At 42.8% G+C, this 27,453-nt stretch overlaps 1 protein-coding gene across 1 annotated transcript; it reads right to left on the reverse strand.

Moving 5' to 3' along the window:
* Nucleotides 1-2,650: 2,650 nt before the first annotated feature.
* Nucleotides 2,651-26,608, reverse strand: HPSE (heparanase). Its single transcript, XM_077814975.1, has 12 exons — nt 26,430-26,608; nt 23,190-23,335; nt 21,013-21,138; nt 20,207-20,380; nt 17,849-18,020; nt 16,760-16,807; nt 13,381-13,474; nt 12,611-12,717; nt 11,059-11,173; nt 7,562-7,680; nt 6,412-6,558; nt 2,651-4,940 (listed from the first exon to the last, which is right to left on the reverse strand). Exons 1-12 carry the CDS (start codon nt 26,603-26,605, stop codon nt 4,781-4,783), a joined length of 1,584 nt encoding a protein of 527 aa, XP_077671101.1. The 5' UTR covers nt 26,606-26,608; the 3' UTR covers nt 2,651-4,780.
* Between the last annotated feature and the right edge of the window lie 845 nt (nt 26,609-27,453).

The raw sequence follows: 27,453 nt of genomic DNA on the forward strand, positions 1-27,453 counted from the left end.
AGGTCTTACAGAAAAAGCATGCACCATCAGCAAAAAGTAAAATTAGCAAAAAGAGGAAAGAATGTTATAGTAATCTTAGAATTTGTAACAATAAGTACAAAAATTGTAGATGCAAATATGATATTCAATTTGACTATCATTTTATAAGGTACAATAAGAACTTTTGCTATTCTGTTTTACCTGTCTCCACCCAAAGACATAGGGAAGTCTTCTGGATGCTTTCATCACATGGTCCACTGCTTCCAGTTTCAGAGTCATGCTTTCTCAAAGTTCCCAGCCATTTGATTCTACAGTTTGGATTTGCATCCATCTCTATATATCATTTCTCCACTTCACATGAATATACCTGTCAAGGTTCCTTTCCCACTCTGAACTCTTGGGTACAGATGTGGGGACCACATGAAAGACCTCCTAAGCTTATTCTTACCAGCTCAGGTTAAAAACTTCTCCAAAGTACAAACTTTGCCTTGTCCTTGAACTGTATGTCCCACCATCAAGCGTTTTAAACAAAGAACAGGGAAAGAGACCATTTCCCCCAAAATATCCCCCCAACCCCTACACCCCCTTTCCTGCAGAAAGCTTGATAAAAATCCTCACCAATCTGTACAGGTGAACACAGACCCAAACCCTTGGATCTTAAGAACAATGAAAAATCAATCTGCTTCTTAAAAGAAGCATTTTAATTAAAGAAAAGGTAAAAGAATTACCTCTGTAAAATCAGGATAGTAAATACCTTACAGGGTAATCAGATTCAAAACAGAGAATCCCTCTAGGCAAAACCTTAAGTTACAAAAAGACACAAAACCAGGAATATACATTCCATCCAACACAGCTTATTTTACCAGCCATTAAACAAAAGGAAATCTAACGCATTTCTAGCTAGATTACTTACTAATTTAACAGGAGTTGTAAGGCTGCATTCCTGATCTGTTCCCAGCAAAAGCATCACACAGACAGACAAACCCTTTGTCCCCCCCTCCAGATTTGAAAGTATCTTGTCCCCTCACTGGTCATTTTGGGGCAGGTGCCAGCAAGGTTATCTTAGCTTCTTAACCCTTTACAGGTGAAAGGGTTTTGCCTCTGGCCAGGAGGGATTTTATAGCACTGTATACAGAAAGGTGGTTACCCTTCCCTTTATATTTATGACAATACCATAAAAAAGGGAGCTGTCATTTTAAAATCTCTGGTTCCAATGAGCCCAACTCAGAATTTTGCTATCTTTTCAAGAGCAGGAATGTTGTAAGCACCATCCCTAAACAGAGAGGAGGGTGATCACGTAAGGCAGTTAGTTGCTAACTGGTTACCCTGCAGTCGGAGTCTCTAGCTCCATTAATTCTTTCCTGGTTTTTTATGTCCCCCAGTCATTTTCCTTCACAAGTACCTCTAACATGGACATATACCAACCTGCTGCATTGTGATTAACAAAGCAGGACCCCAAATTTCAGTGTCTTAAAATTGGAAACGTCTTAGATACACTTTGCCTTCATTTTTTTCATACAACGTAAGGAGAGTCAGTCTCTGTCCCTGCTTCATGCTTAAGGACATACTTTAAGTAGCTGGACTAGGCAAGTTCCTGGGAGCTCATGGGAGATGCCCATCGTCCGGAAAATACTACTTTAAAACACAGAACTTTATGATGATTATGTTAACATTTGCTTAACCGAACCATGTCAGGTGTGTGAACCTGAATTCCCCTTCCTCCCAATTCTGGGGATGAGGAGAGAAGCGTGACATGCCAAAGCTGTTTATCTTTCCTGCTGTTCTCTCTCATATACGTCTGAAAAATGCCACGAGTATTAAAACAAAAAAGTAATTTCTTTGAAAATAATTAAAATGGAGACAGGAAAAATTCATGAGCTATGATCTCATGTATGTACCAATTCCTTAGTCTGGATTAAATTCCTATGGTTTATTATAATGCCATGGGGAAAAAAACCATAAAGTAAGATGCTGAGGCAACAACAACGGTAGTGGGAGGGACATGGACATAATCTAGTTACAGGAGCACAGTGCTGAGAACCTGGGATTCTAATCCAGGCTCTGACATTGAACCCTTTGTAGCCCTGGACACATCATTTAACTTCTTTGCCTCCATGTCCTCACCTGTACAATGGGGCTAATAGTGCTTTCCTATTCATTATATAGTACTCTTCAGAGGGTGTTATAAAGATTAATGACGTTGGTAAAGTGTTTTGAGGTTGAAAAGCACTATCCAAGTTCTAAACATCACTAATTGTTACTTCCATAATGATAATTATTTAATAAAGAATATGTTTAAAAATAATATACGTTTCATTTTTAAACATCTCACACTGATTTACATGTTGACATTACAAGCCTTATCTCCATGCTCCCTTGCATTTGTACTATCCCTTGTTTCATATTCATCTGGTTGAAATTGTAAAACCAGTGTTTGTCTGGTGGTGTCTCTTATGATGTTCCACAAAAAATATAAATCACAATAAAAGGTTGTGTGCTTCAGATGAGATTCTTTTATTTTTTATCTCTTGCACTCTCATGGGAAATCATAGAAAAGCAGCTGGAGGAGGTTTGATGAAAAAGAAATCTGACTATAATATAGGATGTACAATTCACAGATGTGAATAAGCTAAAAATGAACCTTCTAAAGAAAACCACAATTACTAAAACGTGATATAAATTACTTTATTAAAAATGTGCACATATAAAAATATCACAACATTAAAGAAAACAATGAGGGCTGTGTTTCCAGTTTTTAAATTGCTTTTCTAAAGAAAACCACAATTACTAAACTGATATAAATTTTATTTAAAATATGCAAATATTAAAAAGTCACTATAAACAGGGTTGGCTGTGTTGCTGGTTTTTAAGAACGGTCCTGAAAAGCATGTCGTCAGGCTAAAAAAAGAAATTTTATTACTTGTTTTTCAACACTTTAGACTGTTACAACTAAGAACTTTACAAATCTAATTTATATTTCATAATTTATGCTGTCTGTTTACTTCCATCTGAATTTGGAGAATGAATATTTTAAGTTGAACACATTATCTGGTTTCATTGCAATTTTTAAACAAAATGTCATAACTATATTTCAGTGATTTGTATGTTTTTGATGGTTTTTTAAAAAACAAAATCGAAATTTGGTTCCTTATTTACCTGATTGTATCATTTAAATCGCAAACGGAAAATACAGTAATGTGAAACTTTCTTCCTGATATATCTCAAAATAAGCATTCACAGTTTGCATTGTAGCAGGTTGTATGTTTTAAGAAAATTATGTACAAACAAATATCAAAGACAATATCTGTGCTTTAAGTTATATTGCTATTTGTGTTTTGAGATTTATTTATATGAGAATAAATAGTTCCTGAGTAAAGGTATAGGAAGAATGCAGTAAGTTTAAGAGAAGGAAAATGGCTTTGAAAGGTTGCTAAGAGAAGAGGACTCCAGCTGTCATTTACCTCTGCTGGCCCAAAGAATCTTAAGAGATCTCCTGAGCTTTATAGATTTGGAGAGGGCTCACATTTCTGACTGGGAGAAATCAGCTGTCTCGTACAGCCACGTTAGTTATTCTGAGCATGATCCAAAGCCCAGTGAAGTTTTATCTTGCACTTCAATGGGCTTTGAGTCAGACCCTCTGTGCCCTCCCTTCCTCATATGTATACAGTTAGTGAAACTATCCGGCCTGATCATAATTCAGGCCCTTGGTAGTGATATCAGGGACTTCACGAGGAACTGTGAATATGCTCAGTGAAGTTGTTTAGAGGTAACTTCTTCCCAAACTGATAACATTCGTGAGCCAGGGAAGCAGGTTAAAAGGAGATCATAGTTATCCTGAAAAATCAGTAAAGCAGAGAGAAAAAGTTTTATCAGAGTGAAAATCCACACCCCTGAGTGATGCAGTTATACTGACCTAACTCCCCCTGGAGACAGCACTGTGTCTACAGGAGTGTTTCTTGGGGAGGTGGAGTACCTATGTCAATGGGAGAAGCTCTCTCTTGTTGACATAGGAGGTATTGTCTTCACTAAGCACTACAGTGGCACCACCGCACTTGTAAGCGTAGACAAGCCATAAGCTTTTTTCCCCTCACTCTGTTTCCCTCCTTCCATTTAGATAATCCTTCCTTTCTTAGTCTTCCTTTTGCTTGTTTTCTCCATCCCTTACTCCCAAGATAACGAACAGTTGAATAGTGCAGCTGGGCTTTGGACATCCCTTAATGCACAAAAAAGTCAGACGCTCATTACCTGCAGTAACTATTGGCAGCTTCCCCATGATTGTCTCCTGCTCTCCCATCATCTGTGGGCATTAAAGGAACAGTGCGAGTAAAAACACTGGGGGGGATACATTTTAAAAGAGCCCTCATGAACCTCATCTGCTCTCAGTAAAAGAGGCCGCTATAACAATTGTGCTTAAATTTATATAACCTAGAAGATGAGGGAATATCTAAGTCTTTGGCTGGCAGATCTGCAGACACAATGTAATCAGCTCCTGTGACAGAAGTGTGCTGAGTAGAGAAGGACTTGCTGCTAAATGGACCACTGGGGGCCCAAGAGAGGAAGGAAACAACCTTCCCAAAACGTGGGGAAAAATGTTCTTGCAGGTTTACATCAATATGGTTCATATACACAGTACACATTTATGCCCTCTCTTCCCCCAGCTTTTGCTGTTGCTGCCACCCCAGCAGATTTACAGCAAGTTTGCCAGAGTTAATGCTTACTACAAAAACGTGACCCTCTAGTATCAAACTTGAGTTTTAGCCACTATGCACCTGCAACCGTCCTGTGAGGATGTGTTCAACATTTAAATGCAAGCAATAGCTTTTGCATTTTTTATTACATAAAATCCATATGAAAAGGCTGGAAGGCCAAGAGCACTCCCAGGATGGAGGGGTTTCTTAGTAAGTGCTGGCAATGTTTTGTTGTCCACCATCCTTAAGACATGACCATTCAGCTGAACAGACCTGCATGGAGAGAGGTTGTTGGGTTAGTTATGTTTTGTGGACCATCTAACACAAAGCTCACTTGGTGTGACTGGAAGAAAGAAGGAAAGTGCTGACATTAAGGCAGATTTATGTTGCTTTAAGGTAGTTAAACCACTTATACCCCCATCCTTACGGACTGACAAGTGTACAGGATACTGGCAGCATGTCTACTAGATGTATTAAGCTGCCTGCAAGCTACATGTATTTATGTACATGATATATACACACACATTTATGTGGGGTAACTTTAATGAAAACTGAAAAGTAAAAGTTTTTTAGAGTAACAGCCGTGTTAGTCTGTATTCGCAAAAAGAAAAGGAGTACTTGTGGCACCTTAGAGACTAACCAATTTATTTGAGCATGAGCTTTCGTGAGCTACAGCTCACTTCATCAGATGCATACCGTGGAAACAAAAAACAAAAGTTTTTTGTTGTTGAACTGTTCACAATCACAAGTTGGGTGGAGAATGTACTTTGAAAAGCACAGATAAGTTTCTGTTTCTCTTGAAACTGTTAATACACCACTGACACCCAAAGAGGTACACTCAGACCAGATGATCACAGTGACCTTAGAATCTAAAAAGGTAGATCCTTACCATTTTTATGTGTAAGCAATATTAATTATCGCTGTTAAATACAGAGGGCCTGATTCTAATCTTACTAAAACCAGTGTAAATTAAGAGTAACTACTCTGAATGGCCTAACTTGATTATCATGCACATTGTGTAAAGAGTTGTCACTTTGGATGGGCTATCACCAGCAGGAGAGTGAATTTGTGTGGGGGGGGTGGAGGGTGAGAAAACCTGGATTTGTGCTGGAAATGGCCTAACCTGAAGATTACTTTAGATAAGCTATTACCAGCAGGACAGTGGGGTGGGAGGAGGTATTGTTTCATATTCTCTGTGTATATATAAAGTCTGCTGCAGTTTCCACGGTATGCATCTGATGAAGTGAGCTGTAGCTCACGAAAGCTCATGCTCAAATAAATTGGTTAGTCTCTAAGGTGCCACAAGTACTCCTTTTCTTTTTGCGAATACAGACTAACACGGCTGTTACTCTGAAACCTGTACTCTGAAATCATCACAGATAAACCTGTGTTCAAAACCGTTCTGAGATTAGAATCAAACCTAAAATATTGAACCTGGATACAGGCAGCCTTTTGATTCATACATTTTTGTGATGTTCCATCACTCCCGTGTTCCATATTAAATGCAGAAACAGATCATCAATAATAGTCATTACATGTCTGCTGAGCTATCATATCAATAACATTTATCAACAGTGCCTGGTGTTAGGAGACCAAATTTTATAAGTAAGCACTTACAAAAAAAAACCAAACATAAAAGTAACTAGTTTTTAATCCTAAAAAATTGAAAATAGAGACCTGTTTTTATAGCTCATCTACATGAGAGTGAGGGTACAATTTACAATAAAAGAAAATGTATTCTCACCTGGAAAGTATGTCCTGTTCCCCATGAGGTAATAAAAGGTATTCATCTATATGCTTATTAGATAAGTTATGGGGCAACTGCACGTGTTTGGTGACATTATAGAGGTTTAAAAGAAACAGAGTAACATCCCCTTCTTTGTACATTGGGCTGAAAGGGAAGAAGAGAAAAGCACATTAACAGTCACATATTAAAAATAAATTATAGTACTTGAAAGGAGTTGTATTCACAATTGGGCAGATCACATTCCCTCTTCACCAGAACAATTGTGGTTCCTCTGCCCAGGGAGAGGATAAATGGCCAAACTCCATGTGTGTGTCTGTGCCCTCCGCGCACCAAGAGAGATGAACTGCTCACCGGGTCCCAGAATGCAGGGAGACACTGGGGATGGGCTGCTGAATCTGCAGCTATGTCTACACCAATAGCCCCAGTGCCTTAGCCACGAAGGGAGCAACATGGAGGACAAGGAGATGACGTAAAAGGTTGCACCTGCAAGTATACTGTTCTCATTTCCTTAGAATTAGTTCTATGGAGGGTAACTCCTGCCAGAGGCAGGATATTGCAGTGGATGGACCCAATGGTGGTGATATTTTTGTAGTACAGTAGCACCTAAAAGTACCAGCTGAAATAAGGGCCCCATTGTGCTAGGCACTGTACACACACACACACAGAAGCAGCCCCGGCCCCAGAGAGTTTACAGATTGAACAGGCAAGATAGACCAAAAGGGTGTGGGGGGGGAAGGAAATATCCCTATTTTACAGATGGAAAACTGAGGCACAGTGAGATTTGGTGACTTCCCAAAGTCGCACAGAATGTCTGGAGCAGAGCAAAGAATAAAACTCAAGATTTCCTGAGTTCCAGCCCAGGGCTTTAACCACACCATCACCTATACCTTCTCATATAATTCACTACAGCAATTCTTATGGACCTAGTTGTTGACAGTTTCATAAGAGACTCCTGAATGTTTTTCTAGAACTCCCCTCCCCATTCTACGTGTTACACTGTGTAATGGCCGATCAATTGCAGGGCCTGATCCAAAGCCCCGTTTAGCCTGTCAGAATGTTTCCATTGGTTACAATGGGCTCATTGTGCATTAGGGCCTCTGTTTTTACTGTATTCATTTGTTCCTGGATGTTGTGTTAAAATGCTTACTTGTGGTTATTCGTGCAATGAAGGTACACTCGAAGCCTCTTCGGATCTGCTCCTTTCAGGCCAACTTTCAGTACCTTGGTACCGACCAGTTTTTTGTACAGCAGAGAAAGCCAATAATCCTGTGTTCAATATAAAACAAAACATTTTTCCATATGGCAAACAAGGTATTCTAAATAAGAGGCAAATTACACTCAGACACTAGAATACAATATCACCATGCTCTGTATTAAGGGTGTCCAAAATGTGACTAACAAGATCCAAATGATAACGAGCCAGGAGCTTGAGGGCTACATCCAGTATGCATGTACCAGGGCAGGCTGCAGCCTCTCATTTTTAATACCTAAGTGCAGACTCCTAAAACCACTAGATCCACCATCCAGTGCTGGATATGGAGCCACGCTGGGCTCACAGTCTGCAGTGGCCGTACCACCCGCCCTCCATTAAATTGAAGAACTTGGCAAGTCACGTTCATCACTTACACTGTATGTTCTCATTGTACATTCACTCTGCTGCCACCCTCAGGTTGTTGGGAGTGTAAATACTCTAACATGCTGATGACATAGAATGACTAAAAACCTGGTAACTGCACCTGCTCGTGCAGCTTAGAGCGAACGCAGTATATGGTGAGGGACTTTTCTGTTTAATTAAGAGAGCTTTTCTGCTCTCTTTTGCAATGTCTTTCATATCAAATTTGTTCAAGTTCACAACAAATAATGTGACAAAGAAAAATCCTGTCTCCACTTTGCTGAGTGTAGAAGGTATAGTTAGAGCTATTTTGCTCTCCTCTCTTCATAGGTGGATACAGGAGTCCTTCAAGTGGGAGATGCAGGTCTTGATCCTGCACGATGATAAACACCTGCAGAGTGCCGAGTGCCCTAACCTTCAACTGAAATCAACAGGAGTTGAGCTGCTCTCAGTACTTCACTGGTATGGACCCTCAATTAGCTCTAACTGTGCCCTGTTTAACTTGACCCTTTGAACCGCTAACTCTTTTCCAATAAAGCGGTCTTATAAACATCAAGGGATTGATTCTGAACTTGGGATTGATTCTGAACTCATTCAACTGAGAGAGTCAGGAGTAACTCCACTGAAGTCACTGTAATTATCCTAATGCAAAAATGCTGAGAGAGCAGGATCAGGGTCCCATGTCTTTATATTGCTGCACTGTCCCTTTTTCTAACTTGGTTTGTTTTTTTAAGAGGAGATAGAATACATTGCAACTCTCTTTCTGCTAGAATAGCTCTGTAGTTCTAACATCAGGAGAAACATGGACTTTAGATAAGCTTGGTAAATATGGCTTGGGAAACACATGGGGAAAAGACAAGTTCAATTTTAGCAGACTCGTTTCTTTCCCCATAACCATATTTATGAGGACCATGTGCAGGCTAACTGGTTCCAAAATGAGCCTGTTATAGAAGCTCTCTTTATTTTTAAGTTTCTTCTGGATCCTGAAAGGTATTTCCCCTACAGAACAAAGGCTGCTATATAGAAAAAAATCTAAATTTTCAGATGAGTGATTCACCAGCAAACCCAGAGAACTGGCTTTATTTATAGTCATATACATTTCCCACTATCTACTCTAGATTAAAGAAAACCAGAAAGAATACCAACTCTCAAATCCCCCCACAGCCCTGTCCCATGGGGACATCTTACAATGAGCAGGATGCATAGAACAGCATCATACTTATATACACCAGTTTCCATTATAAGCCCTCTTTTCACAAATTTGTAGCAGCCACAACTTGGAAGCAGATTAAGTGTGGGGAAGGTAGGAAAGAAGGATGGGAACGGTTACTCCTCCCCACATCCCTGTATAATTGCCATTAGCACTAATGAGAGTTCTACACTCATAGAAAGAGTAGAACCTTTATAGTTACTCCAAATAAATCTGGCTCCTTATGTTATAAGGAAATGAAAAAGTGTATTTGTTTCTGTTGCTTTTTTATCTCAACAATTAGGACCAACAGCTTTGTTCTTAAAAATAACATTCTTATGCTATTAGCTCATAACATAAATAACTAAGTTGAAACATCTCAAATCATTAACACCTGAAAATCATTTACCACTCTTTAGAGAAAACCCCAAACTAAAGCAAGGACTTCTCAGAAGACTTGGGTAAGTTTGTATCTAGATAGAACATTGTGGCTTAGGTCCATCTCTGCTGCTCAAGTACATAATTTTTCCCTTATTTTTCTTTAGCTATTGTGTTCTTAGACTGCATGTGATCCATATTCAGAACTTAATTGATTTTAGATACATGGGTACTGTGAGAGAATGTAACCCTGTGATCACACCTACACGCCACTGTGATCAATTTTGTACAAGGCATGCCTTGTAAGGTATCATTTGAAAACTCACAATTTGCTGGTCAGTATAGGCCTGATAAAATATGTGTGGGAGTTCCCTCTATGATGTTATTAACACATGTTCCACAGCCCTACCCAAACAGAGCTTGGCAAACAGGTCTGTCCTAAACAAAGGAATGTGTGCTCTGCTTAATTTGCATTTAAGTAGTAAACAGAGTCATCAAGCAGGAAGGGAAACAAAGGAAGCTCAATCAGGTGAGAAAAAGCCAGCAGGGAACATCCCTCCACATAGATTCTATCTCCTAGTGCTCAGCTGGAAATGTTTTTCAAGAGATGGACTGAAACTATAAAAAGGAGGGACAAAGACCCCAAGGCACCACTCTCTTTCCCTGCTCATCACATTCACTGTACCTGAAGGGACAAAGAAAGCAATCGTTGGACTCTGGGGGGAGGGTTCCCATCCCACAGTTTGGTCAGTAAGACTGCGGTAAGCAACGTTTCTTCAAACGTTGCTTTAATCTTATATAGGTAGTTAAATTAGGTGTTAGTCTTATCTTTATTTTTCTTGTAACCATTTCTGACTTTTATACCTTATTACTTGTACTCACTTAAAATTTCTCTCTTTGTAGTTAATAAACTTGTTTTATTGGTTTATCTAATCCAGTGTGTTTAAATTGAAGTGGCTGGGTAACTCCACTTGGGGTGACAAGTTGCGTGCATATTATTCTCTTAAATGAACCATCAACTTAATATAATTTGTACTGTCGAGGAAAGGGCTGGGCAGTGCAGGACATACATTTCTGGGGGGGAAATCTGGGATGGGGTTGTGCTGGGGTCACCTTACAGCATAACCAAGGCTAGTGAGAGCCAGAGTGTAACTCAAGTGTGGCTGGCAAGCTACAGTTACATACATACACTCAGGGTGTGGCTTGCATGCTAGAAGGCTGGTTGTGAGTGGCCCAGGTGGGAGCTACTTCAGCAAGGCATTGTAAGGCACCCAAGGCTGCAAGGCAGGGGTGACACACCTGCTCATTAGTCTGGATTGTACCCTGGTACGTGACAGGAACCTACATGAGAGTCTCTCTGAGGAGGTAAAAATAGCTGGCATCTCTTTCCACCTCACGTTTAACCAGAATACAAATATATATGGTATGTATGATTATTATTAAGGCAATGCTATTGTATACGCACAGGCAAAGGTTCAAAATTTGCATCCACCAGGTGATAGGTTCCTGCTCCATAGAACACTTGTCTCATCACCACATCAATACCCATTCTGGCTGACAGTCCTAATTTGTCCAACCACCTGCCAGAGAACAGGAGACAAAAAAAGAAAAATGGTAATACAAACATCCCCAACATAAACAGGGGAAAAAACTGCTGATCTAAACTGTTAATGCCATCTCTGCTGCCTTGTACATGAAACGAGAATTAAAATAAAATGATAATGCTAAGCACAAAAAAACCATGAAACTAAGTCAAAGTACAGAAATGACACGAGCCTCTCTGAAAATCCATTTCACGTTCCATTTGACGAGCTGTCTGATTCTACTGTGCTGTTTCCTTAAACTCTCTTGTCACCATCTTTGTCTTGGGTAAAGAGAGGCGGCCGCCTGTGGAGATTAAAAGGCTCAGCATGTGATTTTGTCCTGAGCAGAAGCAATAAGGTTCAGATGGAGCCTCACATGAAGAGGTCATCTTGTGCTCTAGCCTTTGACTTTCCTCCGTAAAAAAATTCTCCAGATTTTTTGGTTGCTAAAACGTGAACCATACGTGAACCAATGCAGTTATGTCTGCCTGAGTCTGCAGACTGACTGAAATTAAACTTCTGAGAAAAGCATAAACACTGTCCTTTCATTTCAATGAACCGTTAACATTGAAATCCAGCGGCAACAATTTAAACATCCGTGTGGTGAGTTATTTCACTGTCTGCCAAAAAAAGAAATACAGACAAACATATGGTGAAGATCTGCTCTTTCAGTCGCATCTCATTTTGGCATCACAAGTGGAGGGAGCGCCAGCTATGGATGAAGCTAGGGACAATACCAGAACTTTTTTCCCAGTATGATCTGTGTTAGTATGCGGAGACCTGTAGTTTCGCTGGGCCACACCTCCAAACTTACCCATGAAGCAGTGACCCGAAAGAATGCTACGATGGCTGCACCACGGCAGTGGTTCTCAAACTTTTGCACTGGTGACCCCTTCCACATAGCAAGCCTCTGAGTGTGACCCCCCCCTTAAATATATTAAAAAGTGTTTTTTATTTATAACACCATTATAAACGCTGGAGGCAAAGTGGGGTTTGGAGTGGAGGCTGACAGCTCGCAAGCCCCCATGTAATAACCTCGTGACCCCCAGTTTGAGAATCCCTGCACTATGGTCTATAGGCCACACTTATTTTAGCCACCCTTTCTATACAGTGTTAAAAGTCAAGCAAACATTTTCCTGGCCAGCACTTAACATAAAAACATGTCTTTGGCTAGATCCCTCACACAGGGAATGTTCTGGGATCAATTTTCTCTGTTCCTGGGGACTAACTTGCATGAGAGTGACCACTTCAGGTCTGCATGCAGAAGTATTATGGGGCTCCAAAAAAAGCCAGTCCTACTCAGACAGGGAAATGTTGCTGACATGCTGGACATTTAATGGTGGTCATTTAACTGAAGGAGTTCCTGAAAAACCCAGAGCCCTACAGAAAAAAAAACGAGTACCAGTAACTTTGAATACATGTTGTTCTACTTACATAAAGCCGGCAACGTATGTATTAGACAGTCTGGGAGCTCCACCACCATAGGCTGAACTTGTTTCTCCTAACCACACCTTTTTACCAGGTACAGTTCCATCAACAATCTAGAGAATGTTGTGTCATTAGGATAAAGAGAGGAAAGTAAGTGCATACATGGCTGTGCCTAAATAAATAGTCACAATTATGCGCTTTAGAACTGATCTCTAGAGAGATCATATGACTTTCAGGGCCTCCTAATAGGACCATATTTAATGAGGCAAGGCTCCATAAGATTTCTGATTAACAGGAGTAGGGGAAAGAAATAACGTGTTTTTTTTTTAAACTCACATATATTAAATAATAGATTCCCAAATCTAAATTAATCAGGACCAGACTCTGCAACCCTTACTCACATGCAGTATCTTACTATATAAGTAGTCCTGTTGAAATCAGCAGGAGTACTCTGGGAATAAGGTACTACTTAGTGCAAGTAAGGTGGCGGAATCTGGCCATAAATTTCATTTCTGGGGCTATGATGGCATGAACAAATAACTATAAATTCATTTTCATGGTTTATAATATGTTCAATCTTATGCTTAGTAGATACCAAGGCCTTGAGATCAAACGTTGTTGGCATTTTTGATATTTGTTATATTATTTACAATGAATACGGCATCTAAACATTGAGAGTCTTTAGCTGTATCGCTAGCCAACAATTTCTATTCTGGTTCTTATATGCCCATCACCATGGCTGCGGAGTGCACAGACAATTTAACATAACATTGTACCTGAAGAACATCTTTTACTGCTGTAATAAAGGTTTCCAGCACTTCAGGGCTCAAGAAATCCTCTCTGGTAGCGCTTCGTCCATTTACGTAGTAACTGAAAAGTTAAGAGACACCCCAAGCAAGCAAAAATAAATGACGCAGCCAAGGTTACACTGCCTCTCTTACAAATTACTTCTCCCCATTCACACAGAACCTGAATGTCCTAAAATATTCCAGCAACACTCCCAACTGTAGATGAGTTCTGTATCAAAATCACTTTTCTATGTTAGTTGCTGGCTCTATTATTAAGGCAGACTTTTTGCATATAGTGAAATATTATTTGTCTATCTAATTAACTTAGGGGGTTCATTTATGTAGAGTTGTATTAATTAGTTTCTTTATTTTACAAACCTTAATCAAAAAGGTTTTTTTGCAGTGTATTACATTTTAAAAATACATTACAACTCTATAATATTATGTGATAATGACCTGGGATCTTGAACAATATAGACCCAGAGTCAGGAAAACATCTCTATTCAGGAAAGCACTTAAGCATGTGTTTAAGTCCTATTGGTGACAAGGAGACCTAGGAACATGCTTAAAGTTATGCACATTCTTAAGTGCGTTCCTAAATTAGGGTCCTATTTTATAAAGCTTTGCCCATATGTCAACACTTAAAAACAACATCACTAGAACACATACATGGGAACTGGCAATTCAGATAATATTTCTATGATTTGCACATTGGGTTGGGTCCCAAGGAGAGTTAAGACTATCAGAGGCACATTGTCAAACGTGAATGGGAATTTAACCACGCAGCTGAAGCTGTATTAATGGCAATTGCGTGGGTAATTCTCAGAGTGGAAAAAGTTAGTCTTCAGCCTGAAGGGGTTTTGTTTACACTAAACTTGAACAGGCACAAGGAATGAAGAAAAATGCAGAATGTAAAGCACCAACCCATGTTGCCTAAGGCTCCTGTTACTATCCCTATTTACACACTACATTGGTGGCATTAGTTTGTGCTCTTGGTGATGGTTTCCGGAATTTTTCTAGACTAGTTTCTCTCTGAGTGGGCTGAATTCTCAGTAAAATGGAAAGGAGTACTTGTGGCACCATGTACTGCATCCGATGGAGTGAGCTGTAGCTCACGAAAGCTTATGCTCAAATAAATTTGTTAGTCTCTAAGGTGCCACAAGTCCTCCTGTTCTTTTTGTGGATACAGACCAACATGGCTGCTACTCTGAAACCTGAATTCTCAGTCGCACTCACACAGCACGACTGACTTTAACGAGGCAAACTGGTGCAACAGAGAATATGGCTCAGTTCCAGCACAGATCTCCTACCTACCGGGATGTTTAAAATGGTTGATGACCATGAGGACAGTGAAGCGATAAGCTAATATATGCTCCTTTTGTGGCAAGGTAGGGTAGGCCAATTTGACTTGGTCACTAGGTCTCACTGTCTCTAATGACAGACCTCCCCATGGCCGGCGGGAGAGAGGAGCTGCCGCCGAATTACCGCTGCCACGGGACAAGGACTGCCGCCCCTTTCTAGCTGCCGCCCCAAGCACCTGCTTGGAACGCTGGTGCGGCCCTGCTCTCCAGAGCCTCAGCAACAGCTGGACAGGAGCATCCTTTGGCACCCCAGGGCACTCAAACTCAGGTAGACCACCTGGGTCTTATCCTCAGGGATATGGCTCTCCCCTTTCCTCTCCCTCAGACTTATTATCTCTACTAGCCAAAGCCTGTGTGGCAGCCAAGGGGCAGCTGGATCATGCTTCCACTGGGGCAACAGACAAACTTCCTTGAATTGCAAATGGTGTTTTTGCAATGAACAGCATCCATCCCTAACGCTCCTCTTTCAGTTGTTAAGCGATCTGCATAATTAGTTACCCTGTGACATTACTCTCGTTTCTGACATGGCTGTTTCATCTGGGACAGTTCCTTGTGCTGTTTAGAGTGAACTATTAGCTAGACAGTGCAAATTACTAATCAAAGGTGAGTAAGACTCTCTCTTCCTCCTCCTTTATGCCAGCAAAGCCCCGTTCACCTCCAAGTCGGAAAGTCTATTCTGTTACAAGTTCTGTAGCATTTGTGGAGCTTTGAGACAACCTGGGTTGCTGCTCAGTCTGCATATGCCATCGGCTGTGCCTGTCAAAATGCTACATACGCAAAAGCCCACGAGACCTTGTCTGTTGGAACACCACCCTTTCCTGGTCAGAAAACTCCCTGCATTGCTTTGAAAAATGTACCTGCTATGACTTCTTGACTCCCTGTTAACAAGATGGAAGGATCTCTCTTGTGATCATTGCACACGTAGGCTTAGTAATCACATGGAGCCCTGTGCACAGCCACAGTGAGTAGACTCTTGGCTATCCTTACATTATAAAATGCTCAGGAATGCCACTACATCTTTCCACCTCTATTGGAGCTGCACAGCCATTGATTGTCAGTGATATGGGGACTGGATAGTAAAACTGGTGTGGCCAAGAGGCCTGTTTGACAATCCTAACATTTTAAAAATCTCTTCTCTTGATATATACTGTTTATTCAGAACAGGGAAAGGAGAGGTAAAATCATGGGGGAAACTCCATGCACAGCATTGGAGGAGTCATGGGATATATCAGCATGGTGGGAAGGAGAAGGAATAGACTGGCATTTTGGAAAGAGACACAACATTTCCATTCAGGAATTGTCAAAAGTCTGGTACCATAGAGAATCCTCATCAACACCTACCAAGTAAACCTTATAAAAATTAAGAAAAAAAGTCACAATCTGTGTTTACAAATGCTGCCAATTAAATCCTTCACTGGCATTTTAGCACTAATATTTCACCTCCAACTACATTCCTCCCTTCTCACATGCAAAGCCAAGAGACTTGCAGAATAACATTGTTGCAATATGCTGTATTGCTGAATCATTTTGAAATAAGAGGACCCCAGTCAGTCTTTAAGGTCTGATCCTGCAAAACCTGCTTACTACCATGAAACATCCCCCGCCCATGTTCAGTTGGGTTGCAAGCTAGGGCCCTACAAGATTTCTTTTGTTGTTCTTTTTATTAAAAGCAAGTTAGGTGTAACACCACATAGGGTTGGTGTAACATCACGCTGCCAGATGAGTAACTGGCAGTGGGGACTGAACCTGGGACTTTTGTTTCTAGGAGCTTGTGGCTGTACTGCATGAGCTAAGACCCCACTTTGTATGCAAATTCATCAACCTCTCTCTGTGTCCTACCCACCACTCGACGGGGACAGAGTTCCACAGTGAGCAGGTGTGTGTTGAACTGCTGTTTCAACTGACATTTTTCTACTTTCGCCATCACGGTATTCAAAATCAATAAGGTTTCACAAAAATCTGTATCTATTAATACTATAGCAACTGAATAGATACTTAATACTTACTGATGCCAGGTAACAGAATCAATTACTTTACCTCCGGATTTCAGGAAGCTGTCAACAAACAAAAAGAACTCCATTATTTTGTGGGGCTATGAGCACAAAACAGAGTTGCAGAAAACTAATCCTGCCTCTGAGAATGACAAGCTGAGTGAGCTTGAGCCTTTCTGGGCCTCGGTTTACCTCATCTATAAAATGGGGTTAGTAGCATTTACCTACATCAGTGGACTGTTGAAGGTTATTTAATGTTTGTGCAGTACTTTGAGATTCTCATATGCAAGACACTAGTTAAAACTTTTATTTAAACACGATTTAGCGACAACAGCAGAAGTGGACTTGGGGCTTTTTGACTGGTATCAAATGTATAAAATGTATATCAGATGTATAAAAACCTAAAGCACCAGCTTTCCATTATATCAAATGCTGCAATCTCACTGATGCTTCATGTGTTTTAGACACCCTAATGTAAATTTAAAAAAATATTCATAATACCCTGCTCTACCTTCCTCCTTCCCTTGAGTTTGTTTCTAAAATTTGTTGAATGTATTATACTCAATTTATGTCACTTATTTCTGGTAATATTTCACAGTATACTAGATGTACTGAAAAATATTTTGCAAAAATAATGAATAATAAAGCGGTAAGAGACTGACACAGCATTTCTTATTAAATCATTGCTGAAAGGTGGGGACTCACTTTTCTGGTGCTGACTGAAAGGTGTGTGGGTTAGTGAGTTTCTGCCACCCCTTTAAGGCCAGAGCTTCTGCCATAAATCAGAGTAGCTCCATTTACATCAGCAGAACTGACCCAATTTACACCAGCTGGGATTTAGCCCTTACTCTCTGGCAATGCAATTATGATTTCAATCAGACTCTGACAGGCAGTTGTTGGCTCTAGTTTTCCATAAAACTAAAACAGAATTCATTCTCAATCAAATCTAATTTTTCGGTATCCTAACACCTTAGGCATGGTCTAACTATGGAATCATCAGACCCCTTAAATCCTCAGTCCTCCCTCCCATACACATCTGCATTCTACGCTCAGCATATTGTCTTCTCCTATCAAGCCTGTGATGGCAGGTTTCTGCTTTGCTACCTCTTCAACAACTTCTGAGTATTTTTTCGTGGTTGACCAACATCAGGGCCATAAAGTTTTGAATTCTTGTAACTGCTGTAGTTTCTCAGAAGGTGATACAGATGAATAAAGTCTTGCCCTAGTTGGGAACCATCAATATAGATGCCAGACTTCTTCCTGAAACTGTTTGGCTCTGAAAAAAACAAACATATACACACAGACTGTTCGTCAGTAGCGCACCAGAACAAACATATGACTCATTCAAAATGTGCACAGCAGTACCAACCAACCAACTTACAGAAAGTTAGCTACACAATTGGGCAGTCGATAAGCTATGAAAAAAGAGACGGGAGAGACTATTATATCTACAGGAGGCCCTCCCAGGGAAGGATTGTTCCATATAGTATGTTTTCCAGACCTCTGTCTAAATTAGTTTGGATAAGTAATGATGATGATATTTTGCACCTCTGTAGCACCTTTCATTTGAGGATGCCAAAGCACTTTACAAACAGTGAATTGATTTAAAACAATTCAAGCAGTAGGTCTTCCACTGCTTCTCTTAGTCATGATTAAGATCTCACCCATTTCCCCCATAAAATATGCCCTTATTTGGATTTGTATCAAACAGAGCTGTTCCTGAAAATTTTTCATTGTAGAAATTAAGGCCATTGCTACATGGTAGGAAATATTTCCAGTCTCACCTTGCTCTCTGCCATTTCCTGGCCTGCTACGCCTCTCTTCTCAGCCCCAGAGAACCTCCCCCTATCCTGTTATTAGAGACTTCTTTTGCTGTGTTCCACTACTTGTATCCCTCTTGTCACCTGAATCCAGAGTCTCTTCTCCTGCTCCTGCCTAGTATAGCCTACTGCTAGCCAACCCATTCCCAAAATCGGTATACAAATGCTCTTTCCCTCTACTGCATTACCAGAAATCCCCTCCCACTTAGCCAATGCCCCTTGGTCACCGTTGCTGACACCCTGCTTTTCCTGACCCCAGAACTGCTCCCTGTAATTTGCTTTCTCCCACTGTGGCTCCCTAATGGATTGCAGTTATTGATGTTCAGGATAAGAACATGAGAGCTGCCATCCTGGGTCAGACCAATGGTCTATCTAGCCCAGTATCCTGTCTCCAACAGTGGCCAGTACCATTATGGATCTCTAGGGCTCCAACTGCCACAAAGTGTTACCTGGATATCCCAAAATTGTGATTCATCCCATCTCTAGTTGTGGAACGATCTGACAACTATTAAAATTCCAGCTTTATGGATCAGTTTGCAAAACAGTGAGAGATGCAGGCACAAAAATCTGCCATTGTTTGACAGGGTTTCTGCAGGCAAGAGTTTTCCGCAATTTTGCAGCAGTGGAATGTACAAAATACTGTGGCCCCTTTTCGATCCAAGCAGCTACTCGAGGTTTGGGGTCCTGAGGATGGTCCAGTTGTGAGCAGAAATTGGTGAGAGTGGGGTATTTTCTTTGATGCAATCTGGTTTATTTACAAGGAACAAACAAAGTCCTGCTTCACCGAATGCAGGAGAAACCAAGAACAAAAGGAGCAATGTCTTAGCTTACAGCCCCAGGCCTCTTTACCCTACAGACTCAAAAGCCCTCTCTCTAGTTTTCTCTAAGGTCACACTATGCTCACGGGATATAGCTTGGTTTTCTTGCTTTTTGCCTCTGCCTCCCTCTCTGTTCTGTCCTCAGTTTCTGTGTATTCCCCCTTCCCTCAAACACACACCCCTATCCAAATACTCAGCAAAAGCATTCTGTCCACTCGGGTCTGGTTTACACTACAGAGTTAGGTCGACCCAAGACATCTTATGTTGACCTAACTATGGAAACATCTACACTTAAATTTTGCTCCTGCCGACGTAACTGCCCCACTACGCCATCTTAACTCTACCTGCACGAGCGACATACAGGCAAGGTCAAAGTAGTTAGGTCGACGCAGTGTCAGGGTAGACACTGCATTGCTCATGTCGACTGTTAGTGACTTTCAGGAGTCATTGCACGATGCCCTACCCTGACAGTAAAATCGATACAAATGTTCCTGGTGAGGACGTGCACCTCTGACACAAGGAGCAAAGCACAGACACACACACGCAATGTAATTACTGCAGTGGCCGTATGCTGATGTAAGGTAGGTTGGCTTAATTTTGTAGTGTAGATATGGCCTCAGTCCAGACTCCCAGGAAGGTTCACAACCTCTCTGTGTCTCGGGTGAAGGGGGCTTCTGATTAACTCTTCCTTGTGTTAAATGCTGGGTGAGCTTACATCCAATCTCAGAGATTTGTGATCGATGTGGTCACCAGTACCTCTCAGCATAATACCTACTATGACTACCCTAATACTAACACACACCCCTCTCATGCTCTGCACTTACCATTCCCAAGTTCCCAAGACATGTTGTAATGTTGGGAAGCACAATAATCCAAGAGCAACTGAGCATTTGAACTATCCCACTGCAAGCCACCTTTTCGAAGTAAGGCATTTAGGCCAAAGATCAGATCCAGCTTTGAACACTTTGCAAAGCTATACAGAATGTCCACTGTACTTTCTGTAAGAAGAAAGGAGGGGGGAAAATGAATTATTCTCTTCAAAGTTCTGAAGTACCAATTGACTTAAAACAAATAATCAACACAATGAGTAGGCTGCATAGTTGTTCTATTAGTGCTGAAGATGTACGTAGCACTTACAGCCCCAACAATCTTACAGTCTCAAGACCTTATCCTGTAAGATGCTGAGCATCCTCTCAACTCCCATTGCAACTGACAAAATACTAAATCAGAAAACAGACCCCAGTGGCAAACTTTCAAAGTTGTTGTAGCCACATTGGTCCCAGGATACTAGAGACAAAGTGGGTGAGGTAATACCTTTTATTGGACCACCTCTGTTGGTGAAAGAGAGAAGCTTGCAAGCTCCACACAGAGCTCCAGACCTGAAGGAGAGCTCCGAGTGGCTCAAAAGCTTGTCTCTCTCACCAACAGAAGTTGGTCCAATAAAAGGTATTACCTCACCCACCTTGTCTATGTAAACTTTCAAAGACGTTTAGGAGCCCAATGGTCAAAGTCTCTTTTGAATATGGGACTTATTTTGCCCTAGAACTCAAATAGGTTTGCAACATCACAGTTGCAAGTCACAGCACAAGAGTGACCTTCCAATTAACAGGTATTGTCACAAATATCTTACTTGTAATGGTGGTGTTTTTGTATTTTTTCCTGTACTGTTCCTTAAGGAGTATCTTCTCCTGGATGGGCCACTGAGATAGCAGTAGCTCCTCCACAGCAGTAGGAATGGATCTTACTCCACAAATACCTGCAGGCCAAATAAACCCACAACATGTCACAATAATAAACTTTTCATAGGATTGTGCTTAGGTTACAATAAATGGAGGATTGTATTCCACATAAAGAAACATAGTTAAGTTTGTTCAGAGCCGCTCATTCATGCATTTCTGTAGGCTGAATCCTCCTGCCGAGTTCAGTACATTAAATGTTAGAAAGAAGAATGATTGGGTTGATATTTCCGCCCTCTTCAATCAAATAAAGCCAGGTGTCTTATCAACAGCTAAAAATACTTAGCATTTACAGTGACAGCACTCACTGTGTTTCTACTGGTTTTAACATCTTTGCCAGTTCTAACAAAAGTATTCCCATTACAGGAAAGCACTTTAACATGTGCAAAGCACATCTTATCTTTAAAACATTTAGAGTGGAGACTGACTGACCATGTTGGAATATGATGAATTTGGATTATGGGTGGCTGTAATTTGGTACATTGTTTGGTTATTGCTGGAGGCAGTTCTTTGAGTTATCATGCTAATGTCTTTAAATCTTGTATGCAAAGCAACTAGACAGACAATGTGCCATTTGAATAAAGAACCAGAGTGCAGGAAGATGGCACGGTCAGCAGCTCTCATTGTACAAAACAGGAAAAACCCATTTCCTGGTTGATGCAGTGAGAACTGCTGATCTCATCATAAGAGCGGCGAGGAAAAGGCTTTGGCAGAAGTTCTGAAAATGTTAAGTTTGTTCTTCAGGCAATATTTTTTTTAAAATGACTGAACCCATAAACCACACACCGACACCGTCAGACAGTAAACTGAGGAGGATGTACATTCATAAACTCTGCAAGAGAGCAGGACAAAGTACAGGGAATATTTCAATTTAACAACACCCACTAGTAACACTGTACAGATTGCTTTTTCAAGGCTTTTCATTAGCGAACCCAACTTTATAAATTCTCAGTGAAATTCATCAGATGCTAAAACTTGGCATATGCAAGCCATCTGTCTAGAAGCAAATTGTGGGATATTTTATTTAAAAAAAAACGTATACAGGCTATTTAAATATAAGGGTGGGATTTTCTAGAGCAATCAATGTTGTCCTAACTCTGCTCCCCTTAATTGGGAGTAAACCTTGGAACATCTAGTGAGTTGCTCTCCCCCAAGAGCCTTCTCCAGAAAGACAGCCTTAGTTCATTCCATGTCACTGGAAGCTGACAGAGTGGATGACAAACCTGGACATTGATCTTTAAATGTTGCTTTTCAAGTTGCCCTAAGAAAGAAGAAAACCATTGTCTTCAATGGGATCAGAAATAGGCCAAAGAGGAGTGTTTTTGCAAATTACCCCAAGAAAATAAAGCAGAATAATCTCCTCTCTTCCACCTAATTATTTTTTTCAGTTAGTGCTTTATTTTTAAGATATAGCTGCAATTTTCTAGCTCCTATTGGTGAAAGCAGAGGCTGGGAACACTGTTCTGATACATCGTATGGAACAGCAACCCAGTAGAAAGGTAGATTTCCCAACTGTTAGGTGGGGATTCTGTCTGTAAAGTAACCGGTTTTCCACCCTGCATCTCAATTGTCATCACTTGTTTTTTGTACTCTGGTACCAGTCAGAACGCGCTAGGCTTTGTTCACACAAATAGGCCCTGCAAGACCTCATAATGTAAAGAAACCCAAGGAAACAGCTGATGGGGAAAGGGAGACTGCAGACTGTTAAGTACTGGGGCGGTGGTAAGAGAAGAGACAGAACAGAATGGAAGGGGTAGGTGGGAAGATGCTTCTAAAGACCTATGCAGAGAAGAATCTTCTAAACAGCCCTGACCCACTAAGTTGGAGGCTTCACTTAGTGATAGCTCTAGGGCAGGCTCCACTCACCTGTGCTTTCCTTTCCCAGCAGCTAGGAGATAGTCCTGCAGGACATGGGACATGCCTGTCAACTTCAGGCGAGTCTACTGACAAGTAAGCATGGACTGGAATGCTTCTCCCTGTATTTACTGTATCTGTAGCATGCTTTAAAGCACATTTTAATTAATTTAAATCAAAGACATTTTCATGGTTAACATGTTGCCATCAGTTTTACCTTGATTCACCTGTGGTTCCCAAAAGTCTCTCTCTTCTAAAGTTGAATCCTTCTCTGGATTGAAGATCAGGAAGTCGGTTCTGGTGCCACCAAATCTCAAGAAGCCTGGAGACAAACCTCTTGCTAAAGTGCGCAGTTTGGGAGAGCTGGAGAAGGGAGTATTGAGAAATGGAACAAACATCTTCATCACAGTCAAGCTGACCATAATTAGTTGTAGAGATGGGTCTGATCATCAGAAACATTCAGATCCAGATGCAAATTTTGCAGCCTGTGGCCTCAGGGGGTGTGGGGATTGCAGGAATTCCCCTCCCTTTCCTCTCTTTATACCTCCCCTTAACCATATGTCATTCTTTGCCTCCTTTTACACCCATGGGTTGAGTGTGTTACCTCCAGCACACCCCGATCCATACATCAACCCCCTGCATCATATAGCAGGGCTGCAGAATTCTGACTAAGTCATCAATGATTTTGTAGGTCAGGCAGCTGCTCTCCACGGAAAGTCCTCACTTTTGATGAAAATGGTCAATGATATGACTGGGAGTATCCTTTGCAAATGAAGGATTTTTTCTATGTTTTGTTGTAGTTTTCCCCACCTTCCCTCTCCAAAAATTCCAACAATTGGAAAGGATGACAGCACTTTAATGTCATGTTTCAATGCTGGGGGGATTTCATTTGTTCTGCCCCTGCTTCTCTTTTTCTGAAATGAGGAAGCATTGTAACCAGCAGTTTGGAGTACACCAGGGCCTTACCTACATAAGAAAGTTGGGCACTGGTTTAACTTAAAATTACTTTAAAATTTTGATTCCTAGTTGACCTAAGCAACACTGAAGCCAGTCACTCTTAAACCAAAAACAGAGTCCACACAGGGGCTAGCATCAATTTAACTCAACAGATGAAAAAACCTATTTAAATTAAACTGGTCTACACAATTACACACAGACTGCGCAAGTTCTCAGCTGGAGTAACGTGCAGGGAACATGCTCCTTGAGCCCAGCCACTGCAAAGGAGGAGACAAGACTGCCCCTCTTCAGTCTGACCTTGCGGCAGAGACAACAATGTTGTGCTTCACCGATGTTATCTGTTATGGAACAACTGTGCAGGAGATTATCAGACACCAATTACTTCCTCTTTGTGGCAGAGCCTGAATCATGAACTCTCTGATTAGACGTTTGTCGTTCATTCCACTTTCACTTTGCTGTTGAATGTCAGAGAGGTTAGAAGTGTACTAGGCCATGGGCTGGGGAATTATTTCCCCATCTCTGAGGCAGGTTGAAGATACCTGCCCTGCCCTGCCCTTCCCTCCCCCACCCCCTTGCTGCTGGGTGCACTGTCAGTAGAAAGAGGATGACTGCCTGAGCAAGTGGCTCCAGGCTCTTATTCCCAGAGCTCAGGCAGTGGAAGAGAAGGGCAGACTTTCTTTGCGGCTAACTAGAAGGAAGACTCCCACATCATGGGAGACCATCTCCAGTGGCCAAGCAACAGGAGGGATCCCAAAAGATGGCAAGGCCCAAGCCGTGAGAGAAGAAAGTGCTTAGCAAGTCAAATATTAACAGATTAATCCTCAACACCCCTGTGAGATGAAGGTAAAACTGAGATCGAGCAAAGGAAAATGCAACAGAGGGGCCAGGAAAAAAAAAAAAAAGATGAGTGAGGCAGCGTGAGGGGGAGAAAAAGAGAAACAAAGGAATGGGGACTAAGAGTAAGGGGATGTAGAGAACAGAAATGAGACAAGGAGGATGAAAGCAGCTGCAGGAAAGAGGAAGTCAAAAGACAAGGCGAGAGATAAAAGGGACAGAAAACAGACAGGTGGTAAAAAAGAAAAGATTTGTGGACAGGAGGAGTGAAAGTGGGAGAGGGGGGCAGGAGTGACATGGAGAATGAGAGCAGAAGGAAAACAGGAGAGAGGAAAAACTCTGGTGAAGATTAAACATGGGTTGGTTTATTTGGTGTATTTCCTTAGAAGGGCTGGGTTGCTGAGCTGAAGGACTGCATTTTCCAGCAGGTGCAGATTCAGCCTCGGGCAGTGACAGAGCCTCCTCCACTTGTTTCACTCCACTTGAAGCAAAAGACATAAGTGGGAGGAGAGTCCAAAGCTGCACCAGGAGTGGGAGGTCAGCTCACTTCATGATCCTGCTCGGTGGAGGAGCTAGAAGGCTGTGAGTTCAGGAGCCCCTCGATCATTGGACTCTGCTTCCTCTGTGTTGTGGTGTTTGGCCCTCATCCGACCCTTGGTAGCTGTACTGTTCTCCTGTCAGTGTACCTCAGCCCTACCTTTTTCTCCGCTCAGTTCTCCTGCTCTCTTTAATTCAGTTTAAAAAAAATCCTGTGGGATTTTGTGCTGATGAAAACGTGCTGTAACTCCAAAAGCTGTTGAAGTTACAGCCCCGCAGGACAAAGCACCTCGTTTATCCTCAAAACAAGTACAGCATGGGCAGCTGTCCTGTGAACGCCCTCCACCCTGTGTTCCTGCCAATGGGTACGTCTACACTGCAACAACACACCCATGACTGGCCCAGGACAGCTGACTCAGGCTCTCGGGGCTCAGGCTGTGAGGCTATAAAACTGCAGTTTAGATGTCCTTGCCCAGAAGACCCCATTAGGGTCTACTAAAGAGTTTAGTATAAAGAGTGGAGCCTGAACTGACATAGGGCCTTCGTCCTCCTTTTTCATTCAGCAAATAGACAGGATTTTCTGTCCCAGGGTACCTCCAAGCCTTGCAGAAGGGCTGGAAAAACTTTGGGCTAGTAGGGCCCCACAGGTCGGCTAGGTGACCTCGGCTAAGCTTCTAGCAGGTGGGTAGGAACCTCGGCTGGTTTTCACACGTTTCCTCTGGAATCCTATTCCCTTACGAATAAAGGTGCTTGCTTAGACGGAGCTGGGCGGTAGCTGGCCCCAGGCCGTCCCGCGCCCGGGGAGAGAAAGCAAAGCACAGACGGGGGCTACCACAGGGTAAGGCAGGGGGCTGGGCCGCAGAGAGCCGGGCAGGGTCCCCTGGGCACCTGGCTGGGGTGTGTGTGTATATGTAATGGACGCACCCACCCTGGGACTGGCAGGACCGTTTGGACCCGGGCAGGGGAGAGGACAGACTCTGGCTCCCCTCTGACCTCGCCGGGCTGGCGGCTGCAGACGGGGGGGGGGGTCACAGCCGCTCCCGCCCCTAGCTGGCCCCGTCTTTCTACCCGGGGGGAGGAAATCGCTGCTCCTCTCCGGGAGGCAGTGGGGAGGGGGGCGGTCACTTACCCCAGGACGGGGACGAACCTGGGGTCCGCGGCCAGGTTGGCATCGATGGTGAGGGAGAGGAAAGCCGGGCTCACCTCCCGCGCCGGCTCGCCGCGCAGCTCGGCGCTCAGCACCGCCGGGCCGGCCGCCGCCGCCGCCTGCCCGGCCAGCAGCAGCCAGAGCAGCCGCCGCAGCATCCTCGCCCCGCCGGTCCCGCCCGCCGCTGCCGCCCGCCCGCCGCAGCTCGCCGCTCCCGGCCCGCGGGGCGGCCCCCAGCCCGCCCCCTGGCGCACGTGCGCGGCGGCCGGGCGGAGCCGAGGCAGCCCCACGTGGCGCTCCGCGGGCGGGCCGTGTCCCGTCCCCCCGGGCTCACGCTCTCCAGCCTGGGCCTGGCCCCCGGGGGCAGCGCTCTCGTGGCATAAGCGGCTCTCTGCCCCCCGCCCCGCCGATGGGGCTTGCACAAGGGATTGATCCGGGCTCATGGTTCCCCGCAGGCTGTTCTGAACATGCCCGGGACCATGGTGCGGGATGCAGAGGACGGCTAGGAAGATGCGCTGCCCTTGGGAATCCAGGCCGCTTCCCATCTGAAAACGAAGTTCTTGAGCCAGAGGCCTTTTGAAATAAGCCTGAGTTCGCACCCGCCCCTGCACTGCAGGAATTCAACGCTTCTTGGAGCAAAGGCAGGGAAACCGCAGGCCTCGGGCTGGCACAAGCCTTCAGATGTTCCTAGTCAGCCACCTCCCCGCTGCAGTTCAGCAACAGAGCAAGACCCACCAGAGCAAACTAACCCACGTGTGTTGACAGCCTGGGTCAAATCCATTGCTCTCCCAGCATAAGAAGATTGTTAATGGCTCTCCAGTCTTCGCTGGTCCTTGGGTTAATACTATGGTTCCAAGGGCAGGGAGCCGATTAATGGTGTATGGATACACTGGGCAGGGCAGCAGGGAGACACCCTGTGTTGAATAGCTGCCAGAGTAATTCACATTCTAGTAGTTGATTGGAATGGGGTAAGGGTTACCCAACCTTATGAATGAATCAACTGCAT

Source organism: Eretmochelys imbricata, chromosome 4 (genome assembly GCF_965152235.1).
Source record: "Eretmochelys imbricata isolate rEreImb1 chromosome 4, rEreImb1.hap1, whole genome shotgun sequence".
In the NCBI taxonomy this organism is placed as follows: Eukaryota; Metazoa; Chordata; order Testudines; family Cheloniidae; genus Eretmochelys; species Eretmochelys imbricata.

What these genes read in the sequence shown, in the direction of transcription:
- HPSE (XM_077814975.1), bottom strand. Translation starts at nt 26,605, where the DNA reads ATGCTGCGGCGGCTGCTCTGGCTGCTGCTGGCCGGGCAGGCGGCGGCG. An exon ending in CAAATTTTGAACCTTTGCCT is followed by an intron (nt 7,681 to 11,058) that starts GTGCGTATACAA and finishes TATTGAACACAG; the next exon opens with GATTATTGGCTTTCTCTGCT. An exon ending in GAACAGGACATACTTTCCAG is followed by an intron (nt 4,941 to 6,411) that starts GTGAGAATACAT and finishes CTCTCCATGCAG; the next exon opens with GTCTGTTCAGCTGAATGGTC.